The sequence below is a fragment of the Gilbertella persicaria genome, assembly GCF_025201335.1.
Source record: "Gilbertella persicaria strain CBS 190.32 chromosome Unknown B0P05scaffold_2, whole genome shotgun sequence".
Taxonomy (NCBI): domain Eukaryota; kingdom Fungi; phylum Mucoromycota; class Mucoromycetes; order Mucorales; family Choanephoraceae; genus Gilbertella; species Gilbertella persicaria.
The window spans coordinates 702,134-715,661 of record NW_026251963.1 but is presented as its reverse complement, the minus strand read 5'-3'; the positions used below and the strand labels follow the sequence as shown (position 1 = coordinate 715,661).

At 37.2% G+C, this 13,528-nt stretch overlaps 4 protein-coding genes across 4 annotated transcripts; 1 reads left to right on the top strand and 3 right to left on the bottom strand.

The window, feature by feature from the left end:
- Positions 1–217: 217 nt before the first annotated feature.
- B0P05DRAFT_523349 (chitin synthase-domain-containing protein) lies at positions 218–5,931 on the bottom strand. The gene is made up of 3 exons (XM_051576075.1): positions 5,498–5,931; positions 3,620–5,435; positions 218–3,568 (listed from the first exon to the last, which is right to left on the bottom strand). Exons 1-3 carry the CDS (start codon positions 5,785–5,787, stop codon positions 365–367), a joined length of 5,310 nt encoding a protein of 1,769 aa, XP_051439520.1. The 5' UTR covers positions 5,788–5,931; the 3' UTR covers positions 218–364.
- Positions 5,932–6,477: 546 nt separating this feature from the next.
- Positions 6,478–8,623, top strand: B0P05DRAFT_593455 (uncharacterized protein; the record flags this gene model as incomplete). The annotated part of the gene is made up of 2 exons (XM_051583050.1): positions 6,478–6,825; positions 6,888–8,623. Exons 1-2 carry the CDS (start codon positions 6,564–6,566, stop codon positions 8,621–8,623), a joined length of 1,998 nt encoding a protein of 665 aa, XP_051439519.1. The 5' UTR covers positions 6,478–6,563.
- Positions 8,624–8,658: 35 nt separating this feature from the next.
- B0P05DRAFT_523344 (kinase-like domain-containing protein) lies at positions 8,659–10,434 on the bottom strand. Its single transcript, XM_051576074.1, has 6 exons — positions 10,252–10,434; positions 10,079–10,189; positions 9,860–10,008; positions 9,584–9,818; positions 9,278–9,448; positions 8,659–9,231 (listed from the first exon to the last, which is right to left on the bottom strand). Exons 1-6 carry the CDS (start codon positions 10,373–10,375, stop codon positions 8,726–8,728), a joined length of 1,296 nt encoding a protein of 431 aa, XP_051439518.1. The 5' UTR covers positions 10,376–10,434; the 3' UTR covers positions 8,659–8,725.
- A 371-nt stretch (positions 10,435–10,805) lies between these two features.
- Positions 10,806–13,515, bottom strand: B0P05DRAFT_583052 (uncharacterized protein; the record flags this gene model as incomplete). Its single annotated transcript, XM_051582218.1, has 10 exons — positions 10,806–11,225; positions 11,267–11,370; positions 11,415–11,520; positions 11,572–11,864; positions 11,919–12,110; positions 12,166–12,486; positions 12,529–12,606; positions 12,849–12,973; positions 13,023–13,417; positions 13,459–13,515. The coding sequence occupies 10 exons, from the start codon at positions 13,513–13,515 to the stop codon at positions 10,806–10,808; spliced, it is 2,091 nt and encodes a 696-aa protein (XP_051439517.1).
- Positions 13,516–13,528: the final 13 nt, after the last annotated feature.

The following is a 13,528-nucleotide window of genomic DNA, read 5'->3' as shown; positions in this document are numbered from 1 at the left end:
GTGCAATCTGTGCTTACTTTGAAATGGAGCTTTTAAGGGTGAAATGCAATCTGGAACTTAGAGTTGCTATAACAATATGTTGTTACAACTTGATTGCATCAAGTGTTTGTAGATATGGCTGATTAATCTTGAGACATTTATACCTGATTTGACCTTAACCATAGCACACGCACTCTCTTTCTCTCTCTCTGGCTAAATTGTAGACTAAAGCTTCAGCTAGTATTCATGTCTGATTAATTCACTCTAAAAAAAATACTCGGGAGTTTTCTTTTACTCGGTATTTATTGGAAGACAAAAGCTTTGTAACGTAATACTAAAAAAAGAATAAGTAAAAAAATAGTTCTTTAAACTAAAACAAGATGGTTTATTCATATCGATGAAGAGGAGATGTAGGACTATAAATGTACTGAGGATTATTAATACCACTCGCAAGAGAGTGGTAAGATCTATTATATATAAACGACAAATGGTTATTTTGAACAGGCAAAGCGCTGGCTGATTGGTTAGCCATCATTTGGCCGTAAGAAAATTGACTTGATGCATAATTGGACTTCGCATGTGGTGATTGCTTACTCGCATAGCTCGCATAGCTTCCATGCGTAAGATATGAACCTTTTGAACCTACAGACATAGCATCATTGTTATGGTTCCATTCTTCAGCGTAGAGAGCCTCTTCATATTTGTCCCAAGTCATAGTAGGAATTGATTTGGGATCAAACTTGCCTTCATCTGCACCCACAACTAACTTCTTGCCCTTGTCCCCAAGAACGACACGGGTATTACCCCATGAAAAATCATCAAAATGCCAGTATGCATAAATAGGAATATAAAACGAGAATACGGGAATAGCAAAAATAGAGACGATCATCCAAATGATATGCTCCCATTTCTTGTGCATAATAAAAATGATTGCTTGTAAACCATAGACACCGGCAATTGTAATGATAGACATGAGAGGCACATTATTTGAAGAAGTAGCCAACGTATAGATCAGATAGACCAAATAACCTACAATGGCTGGTTGTACTAATGTACTAATCAAGTCTAGCATAACAACAAATCGCATAGAGAAACAACAAAAACCACATAATTGAGGCAAGAAGACAAGTTCTCCCAAGTTGTGAATAGTAGAATTGATCCATCGACGACGCTGAGAGAGTAAGACAGACCATCTATCAGGCGCATTTGTCGCACACTTTGCATCAGGAACAAACTTGGTCTTGTAAGTAGGAAAATGCTTCAAGATAAGTGTCGTCAAGTATCTATCTTCACCCAAATGCAACAAGTTCTTTTTATGCAATGTGTCTACTCTGTTCACTTGATATTCCTCAATCACTTGATTGGATACGAGTAAAGGTTGATTTTTGGTAGGTGATCGAATACGATACATACAGAAACAGCCAGGCAAACAAGTAACGGATCCAAAAAGGGACTCAAACGCTTTGATCATATAATGCGAAATGAAATATTCATATACCTGAATCATTGTCACCCAAGTATCTTTCTCATTTGACAGCTTCGTTTCACCACATAAGCCAATGATCTTTGCATCATGTACAAACGAAGACACAAGTCGATTGAGTCCATCTGCTTCAACTTCAGTATCTGCATCCACCATCAATACAAATTCATAAAAGCTTGGATTTACACCAATCACATTTTTTATCTGATGATACATTTCTAGTTCCATAGGCGTCATGGGCGCATTGAAATGTACTTTGTTCAAGAAGCGCATCAAGATCAATTGAGAGTCACGCTTACCACGGTTTCCAGGCTTTTGACGTTCACTTGGTTTACCCACTTTGGAGACAACAATATAAGGAACAACATGACCTTGGCATTCGTAAAGACCAGAATAGATCTTGCCCATATTATGTTGTTTTTGACCTTCACCAATGGAAAAGAAAGAGAGTGGTTCAGGATCAATGTGTGAGTCAACACCCAGAATATCTAAGACAATACGAGGTGTAGGTCGATCATTACCTCCACCGACAATCATACCATCACAAATGATAAACAAGAGTTTTCGCTTATCGTCATACTGTAGAGCTGCAATAGAATCAATTGTCTTTTTTAATTCGTCTTCGCCTTCTGTATAGCAAGGAACTTGACAGATCACAAACTTGTCAAAGCTTTGTGGCATGCGTCTTGTTGAGAACTGAAGAGCTGCCAAAAACTTGAAAACAATGATTAGACACAAGAAGACAGTGACAATCAAAAGTAAATATTCTGAAAATACACAGCGTGGCGAATTACGCTCATCAAGCGAGCCAGCATAAAACAAGTTTCTCAAGCAGACTTCTTGACGATGTCGTACTTGAGGGTCTAAAGGTAAAGCAGACCAATACTGAGTGATATCCTCTCCAGATTTTTGTCGAAACAAGTTGACGACGACATCTGACATATAGTTGGTATCCACATTGTTAGGAATACCCATGCCCTCTGGTACTTGGATACGACGACCACCGCTTACATAATAAGTAAGATCATAAATGTTTCTATTCAAGATAGCCCAGACTTTGGTACTCTTGACACCACCTACGTCTACAGGCTCCGTTGCTTGCCGATGGACATCTTTATCTGTATAGCCCATGGTACCGATCTTATAGTTCTTGCGCATATAAATCATTTTTTCGAAATACCAATCTGGACGCGGATCGCTTGTCCAAGCACGAAAATCATGGTAATTTGAATTGGTGTCTGTCAAATTAAAATGATAGTCCAGCGATACAAAATCAGATACATCGCCATTTACGCCTTCACATAAAGCGGATACTTGAACAGGGAAAAGATCACTTGCATCTTTGCCGCCATAAGACATCACTGCATCCGTGGGGATGACTTGGCTTGCCCAATGATGGGGTGCAAATTTGGTCAGATCAAATACTTCACCACGAATAGCCACATAGGCATTTTCTGCTTTACTATGGGCTTGAAGCTCGGATAGCGAAAACACATCTTGATGAGGACATACAAGTTTACCAAAAAACACAAGAAACCAAATCACAAAAGCAGACATGAAAAAAATGATCAGACACAAAGTAAACTTCTCTCGCCAAGCAATCTGAATATCTTTTCGCTTCATGCGTCCACACCAGACCATAAAGGGAGTAGGAATCCACCAAGTCATAAACCAAACAAACATCAGCCATCGTTTACGCACACCTGTCACCTCTTCTTTTTCTTGCTCTTGCACTTCTTCTACAGTCTCCAAGGGCATCCTTTTTATCTCGAGAAAGCTAGAAGAATTATAAAAGTTCTCTGAACCCAGTTGAGATTCCGTTTCATAAGGACTTGAGTTGGGCTCTTCAGAAACAAACGAACGCTGGTCTTCTGAATACAGACTATAGTTTGACATCATGGGTTTATCTGCTGAAGGCTTCAATCCATAGGAAGTAGCCATGGTACGCCTATCTTGGTCAGCTAAGGATATGTTCTCTTCAGCAAGTAATGCTCGGGACTGTACGAGCCCAGGTTTTGATTCATCTCTTTGTTTTCGTTGACTTTCCTTTTCAGTAATACGCAATCTGTCTTCTAGACTTCGCCATGCATTATCGCTTAAAAAGATCTAGTTTATAAAATAAGTCAATTTATCGCTCTTGATAAGATCAAATAATACCTTGGAATGACCAACTACAGCTTGTTCTCTTGGCCAGTGATACATGTCGATGATGGCTTGACAATTATCACGAGCTGACATACGAGGATCTAGTTGCAATATATCTGTGTATCGATCACAAAAATCTTGATGAGTGAATATATTCATGTAAGCTTCTACTTGCAACCGTTGAGCAATGGGTACCAAATTCATCGCTTGAATCTGAGCTCGAACAAACTGTGTATCAAAGCCTGCAGAAGGTGTGGGCGAGGTAGCAGATTTTGGATGAGGCTGAATACAGTACACAAACCATGGCATGGTATCGTTTAATGTGGTCAATAAATCATCAAGTGAAGAGCAAAATTGTGCTAGAACTGTCTGTTGTTTTTTTTGTTGTTTTTCTTGAGTGGCTTCATTGGTACGAGGACGCATGGAAGGTTTACGACTTGGTTGATTTATTTGCTGTGCATTTACGATGGCGTCTATGTTCTTTGGATGTGTTTCAGTGAAAATGGAGGTGTCTTCGAACAAGCTGATCAAGAGATTGTTTGTTGAGGGAGGTGTATCTGAACTACCTCGAAAGAGAGATACAAAATCAGAGTTAAGGGCATCTCGATTACTTGAAATAAACCCTTCTATTTGATAAAGCTGAGTCCCACCAAAGTGCTGAATAGTGAAGAGACTGAAGTCTGTATTTAGTCTTTTAAAAACAGTATTGTTTGTTTGATACTTGGTCCATGTCTCTACCACAGCTTGATCATTAGGTTCACTGTCCAATTTACGCGAAAACTTATTCAAGATATCGATCAATCCATGACGAGGTTGATCAAACAAGGTTATGCATGCTGTGTTTTTCGTGTACTGAATGACAGGCAATTGAAACCCGTCTGCTGTATACTCTGAGCCACTTGTCTCAAAGATATAGTGTAAAATATGACCTTGTATTCTTTCATGACTATAATTCAGGCAAAATGTATCAAAAGGGGCTGCTTGATCTGTGTTGGACCATCCAGGCAAATCGAAAATACTGATAAATGTAAAAAACTTGTCATGACATAGTCTGGCATTGATACGTTCAATTAACCAGGTAAACAAAAGAGAATAGAGAGCAATAGCAAGTTGATCTCTTTGAAAAGCAGCCTGTTCTGCATTCAGAATCAGCGTCGTCGTGTCTTTTTTGATCAGTGTTGTTTTGTAAGTCAATGCGTTCTCCAGAGCTCTTGGATCTACACCCAGAAATTCAGAGACAAGTTCTAATGTCTCCAAGTTCTTTACAATAGCTGCTTCTTGTAGGGTTGTATCGTCAACAAATTGAAGTTGTCCTAAATGTAAGATAGAAGCAATCAACTGCATGATGCCTGCATGGTGCTTTTTGCCCAGTCCAAGATACTTCATGGATGCCTTGAGTGATTCATATCGCTCTTTGCTTTCTTCAGAGGAAAAGGGTCTTGTTTGTCTAGTGTATGGATAAGTAACATGATCTTGTAAGAAAAGAGCTGATTTTTCTTGTGCTGATGCGCCTTGTAAAAGCAGATAAAACACATGAAAGTTGCATTCCGTCGTCTTTTGATCAACCACTCTTTTCTTATCCAACAGATAATTCAAGAGTTTGCATCCCACCATTCGACCCCGTTCATTGAACTGGAGTTCCATGTACTTTCCAAACCGAGAAGCATGGTGATTCATGGATGTTTTTGCATGTCCAAATGCATCTAAAATGGTCTGCGTATGGAGTATTTGAGTCTGGATTTTGGATTCCTTTTTAGAATTACTGAGGGCTACAAGATGAGAAAGGATCAAACTACATATTTCAGTTTTTCCGCTGCCTGTGCTACCACTGATTTTTTTTTAAAAAAAAAAAAGAATTAGAAAATGAAAAAAGAAGAGAAAGCAAGCTACCTTAATAGTATGGATTGATCTATGCTTGTTCTTCGCATATGAAGATATACTTGATTGACCATTTGGAAAACATGAGGCGGTAAAGTACTTGTGACTAAAGTGTTCTTGTATTCAGCAGCATATGCTTGAGAATCTTCAAAGGACTGACCCACACCAGAGCGCATAGCAATAAGGATACCATCGCTGACTCGAGAAAATACCAAGTTGGCATGATGGCGGGATTTAAGATATTGGACAAAACTGTCTTGGTTTATTTTATCAAGCGAACAAACGTCATTATTTATTTCCATTGTTTAGAATAAAGAAAGAAAGAGAAAATATAGTTCAATCACTTTTTTTTCTGTTTAAACACTCAGAGAATTGCCATCAAAATCACAAAAAAAAGTAAGAGAAAAGAAGCAATTTACTCCGTGTGAAACGACTATTCATCAATTGTCTTTCCAATAAGAAGAGGGGAAAAAAAAAGGGGAAACAAAAGATTGAATTCTCAGGTTCAAAAAGGGACACAGTGATTGCCACTGTTTTTGCACGTGCCTAGTCATCATTTATCAGTATACTGACAAGTCTGTTCTTGTTGGTATGCCAAAAACTAAAATATGATATATATGTACATATAGCATATTAAGGGCATATATGTAATCTACTCCTCTCTATTTTTAATAACATTAAGAATGTTTAATTATTGAATTCATGCAAAACAAATAATTATTTTTCACTCTTTTTTTTCACTTTTTTTTTTTTTTTTTTTTTTTTTTTTTATTGTTTATGAATGTTACACATTGACTGTAATACAAGTATGACATTTGAACCTACAAAATGTCATTCTGAACATATTGCATAGAATTTTATGACTCAGATAATTGTGCTGTCTAAGCAAAAGAAAAAAAATGACGCTTAGAAAAGGGAAAAAGCACGTTTTTTCATGTCATACACTTACGGACCACAGTAACTTGTTCTTTTTGGCTTAAATCTTTGTCATACACTGATTTAAAACTCTCCCTTCTTTAATAAAAGGCGATAAAAAAAAGTTTTCTTTCTTCTTCTTCTTTCTTCTTTCACAACTAGCATGGGGTTATTAAAATTAGGCAGCATATACAAAAAGAAGAGCAAAAAAGAACCCATTATCGATCAACCACCAACACCTATAGCTCCAAAATTAGAGCCTTTGTCACTCGAATTGAATTTAAATTCAATAGCCACGATTGACAGTAACACGTCGTCAAAACCAGACAACAACAACAACAACAACAGTAAAGCACCTGCAGGAACAGGAAGCTTTATGGAGGATATCTTTTCTCAACTTGACACGAAGCCTAGTCAAAATAAAGGCAAGATTTGAATTCAATTTATATTGCATATATGACATTAATATATTCATAATTTAAAACAGATCCTCTTCATCAAGATTTTTCATTGGCCCTTGCTCTCTCACAACAATTAGGCCTAGAAGATGTCAAGCCAAGCACAACAAAATCAGCACCTGCCAAGAAAACAACACCTGCTGCCAGTAACAATGACTTTTTATTGGGTAATGATAGTATTTATAGTAGCTATCTACGAGCTATGGATTCAGACAATCAACATTCGTCTTCATTTGGTACTTCTATGTTTGATCATCTCTTGACAAAAAACAATACAACCACTTATCATCGTGAAACACAGCCACAACCACAACAACCACCACCACCACCACCTACCACCCAAGTTGTACTTGACTCGGATGTCTCGGATTCTGATGAAGCCTCTGAACACTCAGAAGACAGTGCATCCAAAGAACAAGCATCGTATCGTATGACAAAAGGTGTACGACCCATCATGGAACGACGCGCACAAGATAACCGACTCTTGGTTCAACGTAAAGTAGACAATTGGTCTAAACAAGTGGATCCTGATGCCAAGTTAGTCGAAACAAACGAAAGTATAATCAATCGTATGAAAGATAGACATCGAAACCAAGTGAAAATGGCTGCTTTAAGACAACAACAACAACAACAACAACAAATGGGCCATCCTCATATGGTTCCACAAGCATATGGCATGCCGCTCTCTCAAAATAATATGGTATTACCACACCCAGGTATGTTGATGGATCCTGTCCATTCAATGTATTATCCACAACCCGAATTTCCTGCAGACTATAATACAGTCATGCCTCCAGTACCTACTTCTTTTATGCCTCATCCTGCGCATGCAGCCCCTTCTTCTCCACCTCCTAGAGAAGAGATGGAATCATACAAGCCTACGATTGCCTTGTCTAAAAGTATGTCTACTCCCACTATCCAGAGAAAAACAGATCGATCAGCTATGATGTCTCTACCTAATCACAGTAGTAGTAGTGATAGCAATCATATTTCTACTGATACTGACTCGATGGTAGCTGAGTCTCCTATACCTGTAGAAGAAACCCCTAGTTTAGAAGATCAATCAGCTGCTGAAGAAGCAGATGCAGAAAGCAGTGACGATGAAGAAAGAAGATCTATCACTCTCCGTAAACAAAAATCAAAAAAGCAGCGTCAAAAGAGTGCTGAGACTGAACTGAGTGACACAAGAGCAAATTATCGACAAGTAAGATCGTCAAGATCAGCACCCAATCTGAAAAAGAACAAGAAAAAGAAATCAAGTACTGCCAGTAGTCGTCGTAATTCACAAGAATTGTCGATTACCAGCACTCCTCCTTCTGAAACTGTCATGACTCCACCACGGCCGCCATTACCTAACACATTTGCTCAAGCCATGATGGAAGAAGACCCCAATCATGGCGTACCTCGTTCAAACAGTCACCACCAAATGATGCAACCTCATCGCCATACATTAAGACATATGAAGAGTGAGCCTGAGTTACCTAAAAGGAACATTCAGTACCAACAACAATTGAATTATGAATGGGAGCGTATGCAAATCCATCAACGAGAACAACAACTAAAAAGTCAATACCAAAGCAAATTCAATACTTCTCAACAACAACAACAACAACAACAGTCTTATATGGCTATGTATGCACCTGTATATTATCCCACAGCAAGAATGCCTTATAGCATGGACTCACATCAAGATCATCGTGCAAGCCAAATGAGTATGAATAACCCTATGGTTTATCAACCCAATTATTATCCTCATCATCGTTAATACATACATATATATATATATATATATATATATATTTCTTTTTATTGGCTTAATCAGTCTATTGAATTATTATGATTATGATTATGATTATTGTTATTAATATTAATGAGTACCACATGTCATTAAGGACATAAAACTATGCCAAAAGCCACGGTGTTCTTTTGGTGGTTGTAGTTCATAAGTAGGTTGGTCCATATTGCCATGTGTAGGCGTAGAAGGCATTTTTGTATAAGATTCATTGACATTGGTCGTGGTAATAGCAGCAGTAGGTGTAGAAGGCATATGGGGTAAAGGTGGAGTCATAGTAGGCGTGTTTGTTGTGTTCAACTTAGGATGAGAAGCATGACGCTTGACGGAATTGGGCGCGTTGGATCGACGAGCATGACTCGTACCTTGAAGTGTAAGCTTAGATTGTTCTTCTCGAGCTTGACGGCGACTTTCACGGGTTTCCGTCTTGCCATTATTAAGTAACATCCAGTCGTATATGCCATCATCTGTTTCGCCCATACGACGGAGTACTTTGTTGAAAAGTTCTCTTAAAAAATCATAGTCGGGTGTTTCTTCAAAACCTAATTTACGTACATATTGTAGATAGATACCAAATTCCTCTATTGAAATAGATGAGACACATTCCTATTTTTTTTTAAGCTGTACCTGGAAATCCATCACATAATTCTTTGACCGAAGTCGTTTGCTTCTTTTCACCAATTCTTTCGTATTTCTGTTTGTTTGTAGCCGCCTTCAATCCTTGCCAAGGCAACGAACCTCTTAAAAAGTACATAAAGACATGACCCAGGGACTCTAAATCATCTCTTCTTGATTGCTCTGAGAATAAAATAAGATAATTAGTTTTACACAATGATTCAAGAGGGTTTAAAACGGAGTCTAAACTCGATGGGATCTAACTACGCTGTATCACACACAAGCGAAAATCAGAAGGAGGGGGGCAAGATATTTTACCTCTTCCTAAATGGGTATTAATGCTCATGTATCTTGCGGTTCCCGACAGACTCTTGCGTTCTCTATAAGGTATATGTTGTTTTGTCTTGGGGTCACGGTATAATTTAGCCATGCCATAATCAATCAAAAAGACCATATTGGCATACTTTGTTCCAGGACGACCAATCAAAAAATTATCAGGCTTGATGTCTCTATAAATCAAATTTCGTTCATGGACACTTTCGACTCGATTGATCTTGACAAGCTTTAGTAGATGATAAGTCATGTATCTCTCACCATTTGCTTAGCCAACATGGCTACTGTCTTGATAGAATGTTTTCTACCACACATGTCAAATAAATCTTCTAGACTCGGACCAAGCAAATCAATCACAAGAATATTGTGTAGTCCTTCTTGACCAAAGTAATAAGCACTCGGAACACCGGCTGATATTTCCGTATAGAAAATGTAGATGAGTACAAATAAGACTTGGAAATTAAATGAATGTTACGTTACGTAGACCGGCTAGTACTTTATATGTCCTGTATTCATCTCTTAATTGTGGTGCGTCGGATTTTCTAGGTTCGAATTTAATAGCAACAGATTGGTTGTTGAGTAAATTGAGTCCTGAGAAATAGAAAGATAAATAAAGGCACTATATATATATATATATATATATATATATTTACCTTCATAAAGAACACCAAAACTTCCTTCTCCCAACTTTTTTCCAACTCTATAATGAACACCAACAATATTGGTAGATGACTGAGACGAAGAAACACTTTCTTTCTTATGCAGTGCTGAAGACATGTTGACTACAAAACGTTCTTCAAAAATGGACAAAAAAAGAAAGGGAAAACAAAAAAAAAAAAAAAAAAGAGAGAGAGAAAAAGAAAGAAAGAAGAAAAAAAAAAAAAAAAGAAAAGGAGGAAAAAGGAGAGGGGGAGGTTCGTGGGGGTTATTGCCTTAAAACAAGAAAATCAACTGGTAGCCAAAAAGGCGGAGAAAGCAAATTTTTTATGCTCCATCAACAAAGTAACACACACACACATACATACACACATACACACACACACACTCTCTCTCTCTCTCTCTCTCTCTCTCTCTCTCACTCTCTCTCTCTCTCTCTCCTTATAATTCATTTCTAAATTTTGAATCTACAGTATCTCCTATTCCATTTGACAATCTTTTCACTAACAGGACGAGTATGTAGAGAGTAGATCATTGAACAAGTTGCATATTAAGAATGCTTTATTTGTTTCATGTAATGAGTTATTGTCAATTCTTCTGTCTCTACCAGTTTAGCAATCAGTGTTTGTGTTGCATTGATTTGCCATGTTGTGTCCATTACAAGATTGGGGTCTAGTGTTGTCAGATAGGTGAAGTGGTCTGTTTCTGTAGACCGAGCCAGTGGCGTTATTTTCTTTTCTTTTAAACTTGCCTTGTTGATCTTTAAGGGTGAGTACACAGGCTTAAATTGAGCTTCAAATTGTTCTTGAAATAGCTTGTGGATGGTTTCATTCAGTTCTATAGGAGTGTGGTCATTGTTATCATCCAAGTAAGGGATACTTGACCAGAAATAATACTTATGAAGAGGTAAATGAGACGATACATAGCCATGATAAAGACGAGTCAAGAGTCGCATTTGCTTTTCCTCTATCTAACATGACATAAGCAAAAAGAGGACTATCTAATGCTTACCTTGGCTGTTTCTAAATCATGCTTGGAATCTGCTTTGGATAGCCAATCCTCATTGAGTCTTGTAGTACATTTGAGATAAATAGCAGAGATAATCTTCATGTTCTCTATTGTTTGTATTAGAAAGAGGTTATCTTTAGAATACACGTACGATGTTTCCACTTTCTTCCAAAATAAGGGATTTGACTCTTGAATAGCTTTAATACATAATATTCAAGTGTGGGATGTCTTATTTTGAATACGCGTTTCAAAACATGCTATATCAAACATTAAGAACAAAAAAAAAAAAGACACAAGAATGTACTTACGCCTGATTTATACTGAACAAGGAGCATTGTATAATGTTTCTTTTGCTTTGTCAGTAAATGTAAAGTCTTAAGTGTGTTGATAATCCAATAAAGGTTTCTTGAATTGGTGGTGTCTTTTTGTGCCTGTTTCTCAAATGGTTTTGTAGCATCAAATGTAAAAAATCCATAAAATTCTACATCTGTCTGTTCTTTGACTGAATCCATGATCTCTTGAGACCCTATCACTCTTAAGGTAAGCAGCAAATAACCAGCATCCACTAGTATGTGTGAAATAGACTCAAATTTCAAAATATCTAGAAAGAGGATGGAACCATGAATGACTTGGCTGATTTCTATGCTTGACTTACGAGAAGATCGAGTCCATTTTAACAAAAGAAGCAAGATGGCTGAAATCGATTTCAAGTGAATTTCTCTGTCTCGCTTTATATCAGATGCTTTTATGTCATCTGTTTTGCCTGTTTCGTTCTTGATAGCTGCAGCCGAGGTCAAGAATAAGTTGAGTAAAACAGCAAGTGTGTGTTTTAAATCATTCAACATGGCTGTCTATAATATTTTTTTTATCCATCAGACTATAGAACAAGTTATTTAACTCACTTGCATAACATCTCTCTAATAGATCATTCATGGTTTCTTCTGAATGATAAGCACCTTGAAAGTAAATTGATTTGGCTTGCATCCGTTGATAGTCTACTAAGGAAAGATAGAGATGAGATTGAAACACTTTGTCTGCTTCTTGAATACTGTAAGGAACAGCATACGCATAGTGTATTTTTTGAGGCTCTATAAGTTCTGTTGTCACGCCCGTATCAGAAAAAGTATTGAATGGAAGATGCAATGCTTGATAGCCTGGATAGGTGCTCATCTTATCATGTTGAAATGCTACCATGGCTTGAGGTGAACATTTGATCGTACTGTCTTTAAGGACATGAGTGAACAGAATCAGGGTTTGATATCTACCTGTAGGACGATAACCAACGTTTGTCCATATTTGCTTTAAACGTTGTTCTTTTGATTGTTTAATATTCTCAAATCCTCCTGATAAAAAGAGCAGTGATTTCCAAAATAAAAGAACCAACTGTGTTGATGTGCTTAGTTTCTTGTCTTGTGCTTCTTTTTCTTACTTTTTTGATAGGAAATACATTCGAGTTTTTTGACTTAATAATCCATAGGCATAAACACGATAATAAGCGAGGACTCATTGTTTCTTTTTTTTTTTTAATAAATTAAATGTGAGTGAAACAAAAAAAAAAAAAAAAAAAAGGGGGGGGGACACTTACCGAATTCTGTCTTGAATGTTGTATACTTTATTTCACAAGATGTTAATGCTTGATACCTTTGGGTTTCAATCATCAAGTAAAGCAATGTCAAATACAGTTCGATCTCTTCCACCGCATGCTTATCACTAAAAAAAAAAAAACCAATAAGAAATTAGTCTGCTTCAGAAAATATACCTAAGATCCATATCTTTTGTCTTTTCTAGTCTTGAGAAAACAACAGGCAACACATGACAAGAGACAAGCAACTCATTATTTTCAATCAACAGTTGGACTCGCTTTTCTTTCTGAATTGGCTTGTCAAAATATCCAAGCGAGATATAGACTAGTATTTGAGATGTCTGGTGTCCTTCTTGGCTTAGTTTGTCTATCAAAGACAAGACAATATTTCTTTTGTCTATCAAGGGCGTATTGATCCATTGAACATAAGTATGGTTACTATTGTATTCTTTCTGAAAAGCACGTTGATAGTCTTTGAGTTTATGCTGAATGTCTGTATAGCTGAAGAATTCATTGATTTCGTTTTCAAATGAATCAGCGTCTGGTTGATAAGAATAACCACTATGATCATGCTTATCCTACTATGCATGGCTGCCTTGTCATTTCGTCTTACCTGAGTATCTAGGTGCTTGATTATATCGTTTAAACTTCCTGGTGTAAGAAGATTCATAATAAAAGAAGAA

Excerpts from the sequence above, each read along its gene's own strand:
- B0P05DRAFT_523344 (XM_051576074.1), bottom strand. The coding sequence starts at position 10,375 with ATGTCTTCAGCACTGCATAAGAAAGAAAGTGTTTCTTCGTCTCAGTCA. Across the intron at positions 10,190-10,251 it reads TTTTGGTGTTCTTTATGAAG|GACTCAATTTACTCAACAAC; the intron begins GTAAATATATAT and ends TCTATTTCTCAG. Across the intron at positions 9,232-9,277 it reads ATTATGTGATGGATTTCCAG|AGGAATTTGGTATCTATCTA; the intron begins GTACAGCTTAAA and ends CTATTTCAATAG.
- B0P05DRAFT_523349 (XM_051576075.1), bottom strand. The coding sequence starts at position 5,787 with ATGGAAATAAATAATGACGTTTGTTCGCTTGATAAAATAAACCAAGAC. Across the intron at positions 5,436-5,497 it reads GATCAATCCATACTATTAAG|TGGTAGCACAGGCAGCGGAA; the intron begins GTAGCTTGCTTT and ends AAAAAAAATCAG. Across the intron at positions 3,569-3,619 it reads CTGTAGTTGGTCATTCCAAG|ATCTTTTTAAGCGATAATGC; the intron begins GTATTATTTGAT and ends TTTATAAACTAG.